Source organism: Sapajus apella, unplaced genomic scaffold (genome assembly GCF_009761245.1).
Source record: "Sapajus apella isolate SASKATOON/1434 unplaced genomic scaffold, GSC_monkey_1.0 scaffold36, whole genome shotgun sequence".
NCBI lineage: Eukaryota > Metazoa > Chordata > Mammalia > Primates > Cebidae > Sapajus > Sapajus apella.
Window position 1 is genome coordinate 20,610,404 of NW_022436976.1, and position 17,380 is coordinate 20,627,783.

Below are 17,380 nucleotides of genomic sequence, written 5' to 3' on the forward strand. Positions count from 1 at the left end.
AGATCACATATTATAATTCTATTTACATGAAATGTCTAAAATAGGCAAATTCAGAGATACAGATTAGTGGTTGCTGGGAATTGGGGCAAGGAGGAAAAGGCAAGTAACTATTAATGGATTCCATGAAAGTGTATGGAATTAGATAGTAATGATAACTGTACAAACTTATGAATATACTAAAAACCACTGAGTTGTTGTACATTTTTTTTTTTCTCAGCCTCAGGTATTTTTTTCTTTTAAAATGAAAAAAAAAGAAAGAGGGAAAGAAAGAAAAAAAAGAATAAAAAAAAGGAGAGAAAGAAAGAGGAAGAGGAAGAGGGAGAGAGATCAGGGGTGTTGCTTTATTGCCCGGGCTAGAATGTGGTCTAAAAATGGGTATGCCTATAATTGTGCTTAATAATAGAGACATGAAAAAAAAATGAGGGAAGAAAATAACAAACAAGCAGCCAACCAATATTTCATTTAAACCTGTAAATAGGTGTGATGTGGTACTGATAAGAGTGTACATTTTGTGTATTTAAAGTGGAGAGTTCTATAAATGATAATTAAGTTTACTTGTTCCGGATCTGAGTTCAAATCCTGAATATCGTTGTTAATTTTCTCATTGATCTGTCTAATATTGATGTTGAAGTCTCCCACTATTATTGTGTGGGAGTCTAAGTCTCTTTATAAGTCTTATATACCTGGGTGTTCCTGTATTGGGTGCATATATATTTAGGATCTTTAGCTCTTCTTGTTGCATTGATCATTTTATCATTATGTAATATCCTTCTTTGCTTCTTATGATCTTTGTTGCTTTGAAGTCTATTTTATCAGAGGCAAAAATTGCAACTCCTGCTTTTTATTTATTTATTTATTTTTGCTCTCCATTTGGTTGGTAAATCTTTCTCCATCCCTTTGTTTTGAGTCTTTGTGTATCCTTGCATGTGAGATGGGTCTGGATGCAGCATACCGATGGGTTTTGGCTTTTTTTGCCTGTCTATGTCTTTGGATTAGGGGATTTAGTCGATTTAAATTTAGAATTAATAATAATACATTTGAGTTTGATACTGCCATTTAATGTTAGCTGGCTGTTTTGCCCATTAGTTAATGTAAGTTCTTAATTATGTTGATGTTCTTTATTTTTTGGTATTTTTTTAGAAAGGCTGATACTGGTTGTTCCTTTCTATTTGTAGCGGTTCTTTCAGACGCTCTTGTAAAGCAGGCCTGGTGGTGATGAAATCTCTGAGTGCTTGCTTGTTCATAAAAGATTTTATTTTTCAGGCCGGGCGCCGGTGGCTCACGCCTGTAATCCCAGCACTTTGGGAGGCCGAGGCGGGTGGATCACAAGGTCAAGAGATCGAGACCATCCTGGTCAACACGGTGAAACCCCGTCTCTACTAAAACTACAAAAAATTAGCTGGGCATGGTGGCGCGTGCCTGTAATCCCAGCTACTCAGGAGGTTGAGGCAGGAGAATTGCCTGAACCCAGGAGGCGGAGGTTGCAGTGAGCCGAGATCGCGCCATTGCACTCCAGCCTGGGTAACAAGAGCGAAACTCCGTCTCAAAAAAAAAAAAAAAAAGATTTTATTTTTCCTTCGCTTATGAAGCTTAGTTTGGCTGGATGTAAAATTCTATGTTGAAATTTCTTTTCTTTAAGGATGTTGAATATTGGCCCCCACTCTCTTCTGGCTCGTAGGGTTTTTGCTGAGAGATCTGCTGTGAGTCTGATAGGCATCCCTTTATGGGTAACCTGACCTTTCTCTCTGGCTGCCCTTAGCATTTTCTCCTTCATTTCAACCCTGGTGAATCTGGTGATTATGTGCCTTGAGGTTGGTCTTCTTGAGGAATATCTTTGTGGTGTTCTCTGTATTACCTGGAGTTGAATATTGTCCTGCCTTGCTAGGTTGGGAAAGTTTTCCTGAATAATATCCTGAAGCGTATTTTCCAGCTTGGATTGATTCTCTTTGTCACATTCAGGTACACCTATCAAATGTAGATTAGGTCTTTTCACATAGACCTAATCTACACATATTTCTTGGAGACTTTGCTTGTTCCTTTTTATCCTTTTTTCTCTAATCTTGTCTTCTCATTTTATTTCATTAAGTTGGTCTTCGACCTCTGATATCTTTTCTTCTGCTTGATCAATTCAGCTGTTGAAACTTGTGCATACTTCACGAAGTTCTCGTGTTGTGTTTTTTAGCTCCATTAATTCACTTATATTCCTCTCTAAACTGTGTATTCTTGTTAACATTTCATCAAACCTTTTTTCAAAGTTCTTAGTTTCTTTGCATTGGGTTAGAACAAGTTCTTTTAATTCACTGAAGTTTCTTATCATCCACCTTTTGAAGCCTGCTTCTGTTAATGGAACACACTCGTTCTCCATCAGGCCTTGTTCCATTGCTGATGAGGAACTGTGATCCCCTGTAGAGGGAGAGGCGTTCTGATTTTGGGTATTCTCAGCATTTTTAGGCTGGTTTCTTCCCTTCGTTATAAATTTATCCATCTGTGGTCTTTATAATTGCCATCTTTATAATTGGGTTTCTGAGTGGACGTCCAACTTGTTGATTCCCAGCGCTAAAATCTGAGTAACCCACTGTGCTGGCCAAAACAGCAGCGTTATGATTGATGGTGCTTTTCTGACTCTGCACCAAGAACCGCCGCACCAAGGCAGCGGCAAAACCGCCTCGCCGGCCACAAGAGTCGCACTGGCGACCCTTGGGGCTCCTCCGCTGGGAATCTCCTGGTGCGTGAGCAACAAAAATTCGTCTGAAAGTGTGGCGTCCTCTTGTTCTCTGCACTTTCACTGGGAGCCACAATCCCAAACTGCTAGTGATCAGCCATCTTGGATCTCTCTCTGATGTTGTACACTTTTAAAAGGTGAATTTTATGGTATGTGAATTATATATCAATTTTTAAAAGGAAAAAGTACACTGAGATTTCATTTAAAATTTGAAACTTAAGCCAGGCATGGTGGCTCAGGCCTGTAATCCCAACACTTTGGGAGGCCAAGGCGGGCAGATCACTTGAGGTCAGGAGTTTGAGACCAGCCTGACCAACATGGTGAAACCCTTTCCCTACTAAAACTTAGCCAGTGTAGTGGTGCATGCCTGTAGTCTCACCTACTTGGGAGGCTGAGGCATGAGAACTGCCTGAACCACAGAAGCAGAGGTTGCAGTGAGATTACACCACTGCACTCCAGCCTGAGTGACAGAGCGAGACCCCGTCTAAAAAATAAAATTTGAAACTTGAATCTTAATTTTTTTTTAGCCATGTAACTTTCCCTTGAGAAGAAATCTACCCAATATGAAAAAACATCTTCACAGAACTCTAACACTTACTCAGAAAAGCCCAATCTGAAAATCTCTCTAATGAAATCCACTTCTCTCATTCTTACAAATGAGAAAAATTAGACCAAAAAATGAAATGACTGCCTCAAAGTGAGTCAGTCACTGGACTGTAAGGAGGAAAATTTCAGGCCTCCTAACTTCCAGGTCAATGGATTTTTCATTTCACCTAGTTGTCTCATTACTTTAAAAATCAAAATAACCCTCCTATCCATGGAAATAAGCCAGAAAGATTGAAAGAGAGAGAGGAAGGAATGGAGGGAGGAGCCCATTCGTACCTTGTCCACTACATCATTTGTTTACCTAGGAAAGTGAATTATCCTCCTAACACATAAACCTATTGTTCAGGTAAAAGCAGAGTTTGAATGGATCAAGTGTCAGTTTTGAGATCTTCTTTTAAAAACTGAAGGCCCAGTTAATATTATGAAATATAATATAGCAGCATTTTATAGATACTAAAAATGTGGAGAGTGTTTGGACAGTCATATTAAGTGAAAAAATATACATATAAATAATCTGAACTAAGTAAAGTACATTATACAGATATATAAAGATATACACAGAAAGGGAATCCATTCAGTTTAACAGCAATTATCTCTAAGAGATGGGATAATGAATGTTTTTACAGACTTTCTCTGTGCTTTTCTGAATTTTCATAATTTCCTTTTGAGAATACACAGATATTTTAAATTATGTTATACTGAGTACCTACTATGTGTTAGACATCATTCTAGATGCCTTTAATATATTATTTCTAATCTCACAACAACCTTATGAGTTAGGTATTACTATTTTCATTTTGAATGTGAGGAAACTGAGGCTCAGAGAAGTTAAGCAACTTGTCTACCTTGCTAAGTTTAAGAGGAGCGATCCAAGGGTAGCGTTCTTTTATCATCCCTGTCTCCTTGCCTTCTCTTCTTTCCTCTACGTATTAAGAACGTATGCTGTGCCCAAACTTCATCTAATAATTAAAAATACAGGAAGTGACACAAAAGGGAAAACACAGGATGCTCTGGAAACATGTTACGGGGGAGGGAGTGGGAAAGAGACCTAGAGTCAGAGGAAGCTGCTGCTGGAAAGAGGAGTAAAACTCAGCCAGGCAAACAGGAGAGAATGTATTCCAAGCAGAAGAAACAGCACGCGGGAAACCCAACATCTAGCCTTTGAGGATGTAAAATGAAGCCAGGATGACACTACCAATTCCAAGCTCTGTGTGTGTGTATGTGTGTGTGTGTGTGTGTGTGTGTGTGTGTGCGCGCGCGCGTGTGCATGTATGTGTGTATATATATTTAGATATATATTTTAATATTTTGATTTAACATAACTATTAATGTTAACATTAATATTCATTAAAAATATTTAACATATATTTTAATATTAAATTCTGTATTTCCAAACCAATAAGAAATAGACTTCACTCTGTTTTCAGTAGGTCAAATCCCACAGGGCAGGAGGGGGAAGAGACAGTTCCCACTGTTTCTTGGCCTTAACCCTACCCCCAACCCAATTAAGGCAAGTTCCCTTCCCTGCAGCTGCTTCTCTAAACAGCCCTCTCCTTGTAACACTGGGTCCCAGATTTTCCCATTTTCCCATTTATCTCACAGCAGCAGGAGTCACAGCTGGGTTCAATCTCTGCACCCCATCACCATATCCCCTCCCTGAAAGTTGTAAAAATGTTATTCTAAATTTAAACCACACAGCACCAAACTAAAAATGGCTTTAAAAGAGGATCAAACATACCTTGTGCTGGGCTCTTGTTAGATTTCACAGGCACGAATTTCCCTTTTTTCTCAGCATATGTAGTCAAATGATTCTTAGGTGAAGAAACAAGCATCTCCAGATTTGCAGGAGATAAAAATGTCTGCTTTTAAACTGCTGCAGGGAAGGGGATGGAGGAGGGCAGAAAGAGTAGGGAGTGAAGTGCTGACTGGCAGGATGCTTCCGGGTTCTAAGAATGTCACCCAGCTCCAATGTTAGCACATGCTAGAGTCTTCCTCACCCCTTTCCTGATCAACCAGTTAGGAAAGTCAGAAGAACTAGGAGTTAGAAGGCCTGAGTATCAGTCCTGGTTATGAGACATTCCCCCAATCCCCAGGTAATTTTCCTTCCCAAGCTTCAGTTTCCTCAGCCATAACTTGAAGAGGCTGAACTTGACTAATGGTTCTCAAGCATTCTTTCTCTTTGGTACTATTTTTGTTAATCTATCAGTAAAAATTCATTTTCTTTATTAAAGTATAACAGACATACTGAAACGTGAGCAAACCATGTGTTGAGCTCCAGGAATTTTCACACACTGGTTTAAAAACCAGCATCCAGATTAAATAACAGACTATTTCCGGCATCCTAAAGCCCTCTTACTTCGTACATTTTCAAGCACTAGAGTTGGAGTGGGGGAACATATCTGAAAAGACTGAAAAATAAGTGTCAGTTTGTTTGACTGATTTTAAAAGAAAATTTGGAGGAATGTGAAAAACACTTCCACAATTCTAATCCCTTTGTAGCCTTTCAGAGCTACGTCACGTGAATTGACTTAATTTCCCTGACCATTTCCTAGAATTACCATAGTATTGATTTGAAAAAGACCTGAGCACATAAGTGATCAAAAACATGAGATGAATGAAATGAATGGAGCTTGCATTCAAGAGGCTGAGCACATTGGCAGTGACATGAAGCACATGAGAATGACAGCATTAAACGTACTGTGCAACCTGGGAAGGGGAGCTGAAAAAATACCTAATTCAGCCACGGTAAAGGGTTTAGACTGTAACCAAGTATCCACCTTTTTCTAAGAGAAAGAATTACTTTTTAAAAAAATATTTTTTTCTTTTCTCTTTCCTCCTTTTCCCTTGTTCCCCATTTCCTACTTAGCTCTTTAGAAATGCAATTATAACCTTTACCTTCGCTTCACCAGACATTCCCTACAGGGCAAGCTTATCTGTGTGCTTACTTAGAAACTCCAGAGCCAGAAGTCTCTTAGACCAGGAGACTGCCTCGAGACATAACAGATTAAAACCTAAGCCATGCCCGTGACAAAACTTGTTGCCACCTGCAGAGTATCTCAAGACATTGGCCGCCTTGCAACCCAGTTCTGCCCGAGAGGGTGCCAGCTCAACCACCTGGTAGAGAAAGCACCAAAGCGAGTCACTGAGACCCACACTGGCTCCCTCCCTCCCCTGCATGCTGTTCATGTCAAGTCCCCCTTTGAAAACCCCTGCTTTTTTGCCCCAAAAGTGAAGCAGTATCCTTAAAGGCAGGAGTCTGCACTTCTTCCCCTCAACTAAGCTTTAGAATAAAAGTTACAAGATCAAGTTTTCTAAAACTTTTGGAAGCTTAATCATTCAAATTGTTTTGTAAATTTTAGAATCATGTTGAATTGGGAGGTGAGAGTTGACAATTACAAATCGTAAAATCACAAAAGTATTAAATATTTGAATGGAGGACCAGACTCAGAAAAATTATAAAGTGTTTTAGTACACATATTCTCTGGAACAAAACAACACATATTTGTAAGAATTTCAGAGCACATATGAAAAAATGTACTGACAAGCTTTTAATAAGCAAGAAAGAGTAACTAAAAATCAACAATATTCTTTATTAAATTTATCTGTTTAAAATGGCATTGTTTTTGGCCTGCAATTTTTATTTTTTAACATAGTCCATTTAAAAACACACACACAAACAGACATGTTTAACTTCCATTTTTAATAGAGTAGGTTGTAGCAGACTGGTTCTGATGAGAGAAATTGGAAAGCCAGATAAAATTTTAAAACATCTATGTGAAGTAATAGGAAAGCTACTAATCAGCCAGGATTTGAGGAGCCAGGATTTGAGGAGAGAGTGGATGCTCACTGAGGTAAGCCTGACTTTCTGCAAGCCCATTTTCCTGCTTAGGATATTTGCCAACTTCTTAGCATGGGGTAAGAAGCTAAAAAGCCAGCTGCTAAGACACAGAGAGGCCTGCAGAACTTTAGAGAGTTTCAAGGGCTGCAGGGATTAAAAGTGGAATTTAGGACTGAAAAGGCCTAGAGTAACTCACAGCCTGACAAGAATTTTCTCCTTGAGATATTCCTGACTCAGCTAGCTGCCCTGAGGAAGAGGCTAAGACACAGAGAAAGCAAATGAAAAGCACAATGAACATTTTGCTGCGTAGAGTTTTCAGCAAATTCACAATATTAGGGAGACAAAAATTAGTGTTTAAAACCTGTCAAGGGTAAAGTCTGGTGAGAGACATCTCAGACTTTCAATCAGTTCCCCTAGAGGCCTAGGATTGAGAGAACCAGAAGTGGACCAAACCTTAAAATTCTGCAAAACCGCCTTAACTGGACTGAGTGCCTGATTGGATTGAAGTGATCTCTGGTCTACTTCTGACAAGGAATAGGATAAATACGCTCAACAGGTAGATGATGTCATCCAGAGCATTTTCATACACAATACTGGACATATAATTAAAAATTGCCAGGCATATGAAGAAAGACAACCAAGAGGAAAAACAGAAGAGATAAAAAGACTCACAAATGGCCCACACATTGAAGTTACTAAGCAAAGCTTCTCAGATGACTGTGATTTATATATTTGAGAAAACAGATTGCAAGGTGAAGAATCTATTTTGTAAAAGAATCTAATAAAGGCTGGGCATGGTGGCTCATGCCTATAGTCCCAGCACTTTGGGAGGCCAAGGCAAGCAGATCACTTGAGACCAGGAGTTCAAGACCAGCCTGGTCAACATGGTGAAACCTCATCTCTACTAAAAATACAAAAATTAGGCAGGCGTGGTGGTACGTGCCTGTAGTCCCAGCTACTCAGGAGGCTGAAGATTGCTTGAACCCAGGAGGTGAAGGTTGCAGTGAGCCAGGATCACACAACTGCACTCCAGCCTGGGCAACAGAGCAAGACTCTGTCTGGAAAAAAAAAAAAAAAGAATCTAATAGAAACTGTGGAACTGAAAAATAAAAAATGAAATTAAGAAATTAATGGTTCTGTAACAACAAGTTAGACACAGCAGAGAAAGCCAGTAAGCTCTAAGATAGGCCAGCAAAAAAATAACAAAACTAAAAAATAAAGAAAAGGGCTAAGTATACAGAAAATTTAAAAAGGAATATATGGGGCAGGGTAAAAATTTCTAACATAAGGTACCTGTAGTCCCAGAAAGAGAGAAAGGAACAAAACACTGTTTGGAGAGGTAATGGCAGAGAATTATGAGAATTACAAAAAACCTCAAGCCACACAGTTTCAAGAAGAACTGAAAACTCCAAGCAGGACAAATACAAGGAAAACCAAACCTGGGACACGTGTTGAAAACCAAATAAATTGAGAAAAGTCTTAACAGCAGCCAAAGAAAAAAGATGCAATACGAAATAGCAACATAAGACTGACTGACAGCCAACTTTTCCAAGAAAAGATGAAAACCAGAAGACAATGGAATAACATTTTTTAAAGTGCTGGGGGAACATCTGCTTCCCCGGAATTCTTTGCACCTAGTCAAATGGTCCTTCAAAAGCAAAGACAAAATCAATTCATTTCCAGACCATAAAAAAAAAAAAACTGAGAGTATTTCTTTCTAGCATATATGCACTACAAGAAATCCTAAAGGGAGCTTTTTTATGCAAAAGGAAAAGATTCCAGAGGGAATACACAAAAAAAATCAGAAAGAAATGAAAAGCAATGAATAGGGTAAATCAATGAATATTGATTCCACAAAACCATTGTTTTAGTGTCCTATGGAGGTTTAATAAAGTATAATTAAAACAAAATATAATAATAACACAAAAGACAGAAGGTGGGGTGAGGAAGAAGATAGGATAAATGGAGTTAAAGTGCTCTAAGATTCTAACATTGTCTGAAACATGATTAAGTAAAAGTAGCACTGGGGTAATCACTTGTGCAGACACACACACACACACACACACACACACACACACACACAAAGAAAAGTAAAATGAAAACAAATGTCTAATCAATATGTTAGTAGAGAGGGAAAGGGGAAAGTTAAAAATAATGCTTGATTAATCTAAAATAAAGTGGTATATAAAACAAATGGGACACAAGAAACAAAGAGTAACATGGTAGCTACAGCGCTTAACATATCAATAATTATATTAAATGGTTTAAATACTCAAACTAAAGACCATATTGTCAGACTAAATTTTTTAAAACTCACTATGGCTGCTTATAAAAGATACAGATTACATAGATGGGTATAGAAAAAGTAAAGTAAAGGCCAGGCACAGTGGCTCACGCCTGTAATCCCAGCACTTTGGGAGGCCGACACAAGTGGATCACCTTAGGTCAGGAGTTCAAGACCAGCCTAGCCAACATGGCAAAATCCCATCTCTACTAAAAATACAAAAATTAGCCAGGTCCGTGGTGACATGCACCTGTAGTTCCAGCTACTCAGGAGGCTGAGGAAGGAGAATCACTTGAACCCGGGGGGCAGACGTTGCAGTGAACTGAGGTTGCGCCACTGTACTCCAGCCTGGGTGACAGCGAGAGACTCCATCTCAAAAATAATAATAATAATAATAAAGAAAAAGTAAAGTATAAAAATAGGAAAAGATCTACCATGTATCTATTAACCCAAAGAAAGTTAGTATACCTACATTAATATCAAAAAGGTAGATTTTAAGGAAAGGAGTATTGCTCAAGATAAGGACAATTCATAATGAAGATATAACAACCATAACTGTATATGGTATGCACCTAATAACAGAGCCACAAAGTTAAGTAAAGCAAAAATTGGCAAATATAAAAGGAAAAATAGGGAAATCTAAAATCACAATGGAAGAGATTGCCCTCTCTTAGGAATGGACAGAATGAGAAAAAAAAATCAGTGAGGATACAGAAGATCCATACTTCAGGATTAACAAATTGAAATAACTGACATATACAGAACATGGAACCAAACTATCTTAGTATGTACATTCTTTTAAGTATACATATAACATATAAATATAAAAGTTGACCATATGAAGGGCCACAAAGCAAGTCTAAAATGTTTCTAAATCATCCAAAATATATTCTCTGACTGCAAGGAAATCAAACTAGAAATCAATGGCAAAAACAGAACTAGAAACTCCCCAACTGTTTAAAAATTTTAAAGTATGTTTTACGTTGCCTTATGGGTCAAAAAAATCAATCAAAAAGAAAAGCATAAAATATTTTAAAGTAAATAATAAAAATGACATAACAATACTTGCAGGTGGACACAAAAGCTATACTTAAAGGATATTATATACATAGCTTAAAGGATATTAATGTGAAACTTTAAACAAAAGTATTTTTTAAAAGAAAAGTTGAAAATCCAAGATACAAACTTCCATCTCAAAAAACTAAAAAATAATTCATAAGTTATAGCCAAAGAGTATAAGAGGAAATAATAATGACGAAAGCAGGAACTCATGAAATGAAAAATAAATGTATAATACAAAAAATTAACCAAGTAAAAGATTACAGAGACTACTAAAATTTATAAGACCTTGACAATATTGCATCAAAATAAATGAGAACTACAAGGATAATAAATAGAAATGTGCCACTATCAGGAATAAAAAACAGGGACAGGACCACACCACCTGAAAACATTTTAAATATCAGAAGAGAATATCAGGAAAACCTTACATGGAAATTTAGATGAAATGGACGAATTCCTAGAAAAACGCATTTATTAAAACACACACGAAAATAGGAAATCTGATTAACTTATACACTATTAAAACAACTGAAGCCAGGTAGGGTGGTTCACGCCTGTAAACCCAACACTTTTGGGAGGCCGAGACAGCAGGATCACTTGAGGCCAGGAGTTCAAGATCAGCCTGGGTAATATAGTGAGATCTCATCTTTACAAAATTAAAATAAATAAATAAATAAACAAACAAACAATTGAATCCATATTTTAAAACCTTCCAAGAACAAAATTTCCAGGCCCAAATGGCTTCACCAGTGAATTTTTCCAGACATTTAAAGAATAATTCTAATTTCACAAAACTCTTCCAGGGAATAGAGAAATAGGGAATACTTCCTGATTCATTTTATAAGATCAACATATCCTTGAGGTCAAAACGTGGCAAGGGCACCACAACAAAAGGAAATTACAGGTTAATCTCTCTCATGGACAAAGATAATCCCAAGAAAATATTAGCAAGTCAAATCCAGCAATATATAAAAAGGTATCACAACCAAGTTGGTTGTTCTAAAAGTGCAAACTTGGTTTAACACTCAAGAATCATTGAAATTCACCATATTAACAGAATAAAATAGAGTAATCATATGATCCACATAAAACAGAAAAATATTTGATAAAACCAAGAACCGATTCATGATAAAGCTTAGCACGGTAGGAATGGAAGGTAACTTAGTTAATCTAATTTTTAAGTGTCCATATAAATCCCACATCAAATGTTGTACTTAATGGTAAAAATGTGATAGCTTTCCCCTAAGATCAATAACAAGATAAGAATACTCACCATCACTGCTTCTATTCAACATTGTAAGAGAGATCCTAGTTAGTGCAATAAGACAAAGGAGAAAAAGTATAAGGATTGGAAAGAAGAAATAAAACTGTCATTATTTACAGAAAAATAAACTGTCTAAATGGTAAACCTCCCAAAATCTAAAAACTATTTAAATTAAGTGAATTTAGCAAGGTCACTGAAATAAGGTCAACATATAAAATCAATTCTATTTATTTTTCTTGTTGTTGTTGTTGAGATGGAGTCTTGCTCTGTCACCCAGGCTGGAGTGTGCACTGGTATGATCTTGGCTCACTGCAACCTCCACCTCCCAGGTTCAAGCAATCCCCCAACCTCAGCCTCCCGAGTAGTTAGGATTACAGGCGTACACCATCACACCCAGCTAATTTTTTTTTTTTTTTTTTGGTATTTTTAGTAAAGACACGGTTTCACTATGTTGGCCAGGCTGGTCTCAAACTCCTTACCTCAAGTGTTCCGCCCACCTCTGCCTCCCAAAGTGCAGGGATTACAGGCATGAGCCAACGCATTGGCCTAATCAATTCTATTTCTATATCCCAGGAATAAACAATTAGAAAATGAAATTCTAAAGTGCCACAGAGAGTCAAATATCACATGATTTCACTTGTATGTGGAATCTAAAAAAGTCAAACTTATAGAATTAGAGAATCAAAAGGTGATTATCAGAGGCTGGGAGGTGGGGGCATGGGCAGGAAAAGGGGCAATGCCGATCAACAGGCACAAAGTTACAGTTAGACTCAGAAGAATAAGTTTCAGTGTCATATTGCACAGCAGTGTGACTAGAGTTAATAATAGTGTGTTGAGCCACGTGTGGTGGCTCACGCCTGTAATCTCAGCACTTTGGGAGGCCGAGGCAGGTGGATCACCGGAGGTCAGCAGTTCAAGACCAGCCTGGCCAACATGGTGAAACCCTGTCTTACAAAAAAAAAAAAAGAAAATAATAATAATAATAATGTGTTGTATATTTCAAAATTACTAAAAGAGGACTTTAAATGTTCTCATCACAAAGAAATCATACATTTTTGAGGTGATTGCTAATTGTCCTAATTTGATCATTCCACAATGTATTATATCTATTATAACCCTGTATCAAAACATTACATTGTACCCCATAAATATATACAGTTATTGTCAAGTCAAAACTAAAACTAAAAAAAAAAAAATGTTTTTTAAGTTGATAAAATAATAAAAAACAAGGTCAAAACTTCAGTCTGGTGGTGCCCTCAACAGTTATGCTAGGAAGATTATCCTGCTGAGAGAATATAAATAAAATGTTTTTTTAAAAAATTTTCAGGTGAGGTGACTCACTCCTGTAATCCCAGCACTTTGAGAGGCCAAGGCTGGGGGATCACTTGAGGTCAGGAGTTGGTTCAGCATGGTCAACAAAGTGTAACCCTGTCTCTACTAAAAACACAAAAATTAGCTGGGTGTAGTGGCATGCACCTATGATCCCAACTACTTGGGAGGCTGAGGCAGGAGAATCACTTAAACCTGTGAGGTGGGGGTTGCAATGAGCCAAGATCGCACCACCGTACTCCAGCCTGAGTGACACAGCAAGACTCCATCTCGAAAATAATAATAATAATAAAATGTAAGTGACAGTTACAGTAGCATAAAAACAATCAATGACCAATGACATCACTTTTTAGATTTATAACCGTCCCTGTATATCTGCCCTTTAAAGAGGGTAGTTTACACTCAGCTCAATCCCGTTGTTGCAGACTACTCTAATCTTTATTAAAGAAGCCAGAAATACTTTACTGAACTTATAATATCCAAAAGTTTTAATGTTGGCTCAAATTATTTTAAAACATTAAGGGGTCAAAATAAAGTCATTTTGTAAACTCTGAGTAACGCAAATATATATATATAAACATTTTCTTTTTTCTTGTTTAGCATCTCAAAATGAAATTATAAGATGAAATAACTTACCTAACACAAAATTAAACTATATATGTAAATATATATACACATATATATTTCAACTGTAATGTAAAAGAGAAGTGATAAAGGAACATTTATTACAATAAAGTAACATTTATTTCATATGCAAATACTCAGAACAAGACTATATTAGAGAACGTAATGAAGTAGGTAGCTATGTGCACCTGTATATAGATTGAATGACTCAGGTGTGTTGTATTGGTGTCTCAACCACAAGCGGCGTTGCTTTGGGTAAGTGATTTCCTGAACAAAATTCAATATAATCTTCCTCAGATTTACACAGCATTTTTAATCCTGGAAGTTTCAGTGTATATGTGAAACCAATTTATGTTCTAAGCCTAGAAAATTATAGAAGGTTTTCAACTACACCTTCGGCAAAACATTTGAAAATTGCACAGGACATAGGCTAATTCATTATTGAATGGAACAGTCCAAAACACTGGAGGGCACTAGCATTTCTAGTTTCTGCCGATGAATGCTTCTAGCGCCCCTCAATCATGTGACCATCAAAAAACACACCTGAAAATTTCCAATGTGTCCCCCAAAAAGCAATACCATACCTGCTGATTACCACTGGCACAGACCAGTCTCTAATCCCAGCTTAACCACATGCTACCCCTGAAGCTCTGAGAAGTCACTCATTCATTTACAGATTACCCAGCTACAGTATCATTTCACCAACTCACCCAGTTACAAGCAGCAGTGACAAAATCCTTCAAAGAATTTAAAGTATCAAAGTAGTCATGATGTTTAAGAAAAATCACAATTTTTAAAAAAATTTCTTTACACTTATATTGAATTACAGATTGGAGGAAAAACACCACACTATTTTTTAACATTTAGAGCCTAAAAGTCTGAATCTGACCCTGCTCAAACTCCCTATCAGATTTTATAATAACTTCCAGTGAAAAGTTGTCTCAGGAACCACTGGCATAGACAACTTGGGAAAAAAAAAAAAAACAAAAACAGGGTCTTGCTCTGTCGCCTAGGCTGGAGTGCAGTCTCCCTATCTCAACTCACTGCAACCTCTGCCTCCTGGGTTCAAGCGATTCTCCTGCCTCAGACTCCCAAGTAACTGGGATTATAGGCACCTGTCACCATACCTGGCTCATTTTTGCATTTTTAGTAGAGAGGGGGTTTTGCCATGTTGGCCAGTCTGGTCTTGAACTCCTGACCTCAAATGATTCGCCCACCTCAGCCTCCCAAAATGCTAGGATTATAGGTGTGAGCCACTGCGCCTAGCCATGACAACTTTTAAATCCTAGTCTTACCACATTAAAATGTTATGTGTAACTTTGTTTGCTAAACAAATGCCATGTTTGCCAAACAAATGCCATGTTTGCCATTTTTAAATAAAATCTAGAAAAATAACAGAAAAATTGGAATGAGAACTATTTTCTTTGACATCTTATAGACAAAAAGCAAAATTACCCAAATTTTCAGTCTTCATTTTTATTTTTTGTACCTCTGTTTCTAAGACCTTGCTGCATAACATACTCAAAGAACTTAATAAAAAGAAAATTGGGAGCTGAATTTGAAGAGTTAAAATATCTGTTTTCCAAATAAAAACAACCTAAAAACTTAGTCAAAAGCCATCACTTTCTAAGGTTCACATTTCCCTTTTTATAAGAGGTAAGTTAATTCTAAAAATGTTGACAATTTTATTAAAAACTGTAATTTTACAGAATATAGGGCTACTTATTTTCAAGTACCTGCCTAGCATGTGAATGGTTTTAGAGACAAAAAAAAGACCTGGTTTTGAATCCTGGCTCTGCCATTAACTAGCTATGTATCCCTGTACAAAATTCTTAATCCATTTCTTCAAAATAAAATACCACCTACCTTATAGTGTTGTGACAATATGCAAAGCACCTCCAAAGAGCTTTTCACATAATAGTTGTTCATTAAATAGGAGCTATGGTTGTTATGATTGTAATTAGCTGTCCTGTTTGCCAATATCTACTTATTAACTTACTCAACTATTTTCTTTTTAGTTGCCTTATACTAAATTTCTTTTTTCTGGCTTGCAAAACATTTTGAGATATGATGAATCAATGTTACACAATGTCTTTTGTATTTAAAATCCTCACTGAATTGTCCTAAGATGAACTAAAAAGATGGAAAAGGCAGACAGGCAGTTCTTAAGCCACAAGTTAACATTTACTGAAATAGTCACGTGATGGTAGCTTATAAAAATTCACTTTCTGAACTTCCAACATCCTGGTGATTTCTTTGCCCCAACAACCTCTTAAAATTTTACCTGATTCTCTTTTTCAGTCTTTACAAAGAGAATGGACTTCCAAACAATTCATAATATTTTAATAGTTTTTCTGTGGTTCTTTTGAACACAGACTCTGATTTTTAGTGCCTTTATGTCTCGTATTCAGGACACCATCTGGAACTTTGGGACCCAGGAATGGTTCTCACTGGCTGCTATGGTCACACACACCACCTCACACCATACATTTATCTGGTGTCTGTCAACACATACTCATCTCCCAGCAGCCCTAAAGGGATACTTTGCTCTCAAAGAAGTAGGCCTGGAGCTGGGCGCGGTGGCTCATGCCTGTAATTCCAGCACTTTGGGAGGCTGAGGTGGGCGGATCACCTTAGGTCAGGAGTTCGAGACCAGCCTGACCAATATGGTGAAATCCCATCTTTTAAAAAAAAAAAAAAGAAATAGGCTTGGAAAAGACCTGGGGGACCTTGGAAATAAAGTAATTCATAATGTATTTGGAGTCTTAGAACCCTTTAAAAATCTGAGGAAAACTATTGACTTTCCCTCTCTCTCTCTATGTATTTATACACATATAAAACTGCATTTCACAGACTCCTTGAAAACCATTAATGAGCTATGATTTAATTCAGTGTTCCTCAAACTTCTTTGACTGAAACTCACAGAGGAAAAAAAATGATGGGATGTCAGAATACAGCCTATACACACATGCATAAAAATAAATATCTAAAACAGAAGTTTCAGGAAACAGTAGTTACCCCTGCTATGTGCCATGATTTCTGACAGTTTCTATTTCATCGACCTAAAATGTTACCTAAGACTCACCAAATTGCTTTCCCACCACCCACAATATGAAAAACAGGAATCTAGTCTAATAGCTCTCCATTTTAAAGATAAAGAAACTGAGACCCAAAGAAATAGAGTCCTGCCCTAGCTCACTAATGAGTTACGACTGAATAAGCCAAAATCTACCAATCTTGACTCCCAACCCAAAGCTCTTTACAGTACAAAGCAAAACGAAAATTCTAAATTCCAGCCAGGCGCAGTGGCTCACGCCTGCAATTACAGCACTTTGGGAGGCTGAGGTGGGTCGATCACCTGAGGTCAGAAGTTCGGGACCGGTTTGGCCAACATGATGAAGCCCATCTCTACTAAAAATACAAACATTAGCTGGGCGTGGTGGCAGGTGCCTGTAATCTCAGCTACTGGGGAGGCTGAGGCAGGAGAATCGCTTGAACCCGGGAGGCGGAAGTTGCAGTGAGCTGAGATCACGCCACTGCACTCCAGCCTGGGCAACAGAGCAAGACACTGTCTCAAAAAAAAAAAAAAAAAGAAAAAAGAAAGAAAGAAAAGAAAAGAAAAAAAATTCTAAATACCAACTCTCCTTAAAA

The 17,380-nt window shown here is 37.4% G+C and overlaps 1 protein-coding gene across 6 annotated transcripts in view; it reads right to left on the reverse strand.

The window, feature by feature from the left end:
- DNAJC6 (DnaJ heat shock protein family (Hsp40) member C6) overlaps positions 1 to 17,380 on the reverse strand; it is a 178,840-nt gene that overhangs the window by 140,641 nt on the left and 20,819 nt on the right. For 2 of the 6 annotated variants that reach the window (XM_032296729.1, XM_032296727.1), the window contains exon 2: positions 11,786 to 11,820. The exons of the other annotated variants lie outside the window; for them this stretch is intronic. In XM_032296729.1, coding sequence (XP_032152620.1) covers positions 11,786 to 11,807 — 22 coding nt within the window. In that variant the 5' untranslated portion in view covers positions 11,808 to 11,820. The remainder of the gene's footprint in view (positions 1 to 11,785; positions 11,821 to 17,380) is intronic. 6 annotated transcript variants of the gene reach the window in all.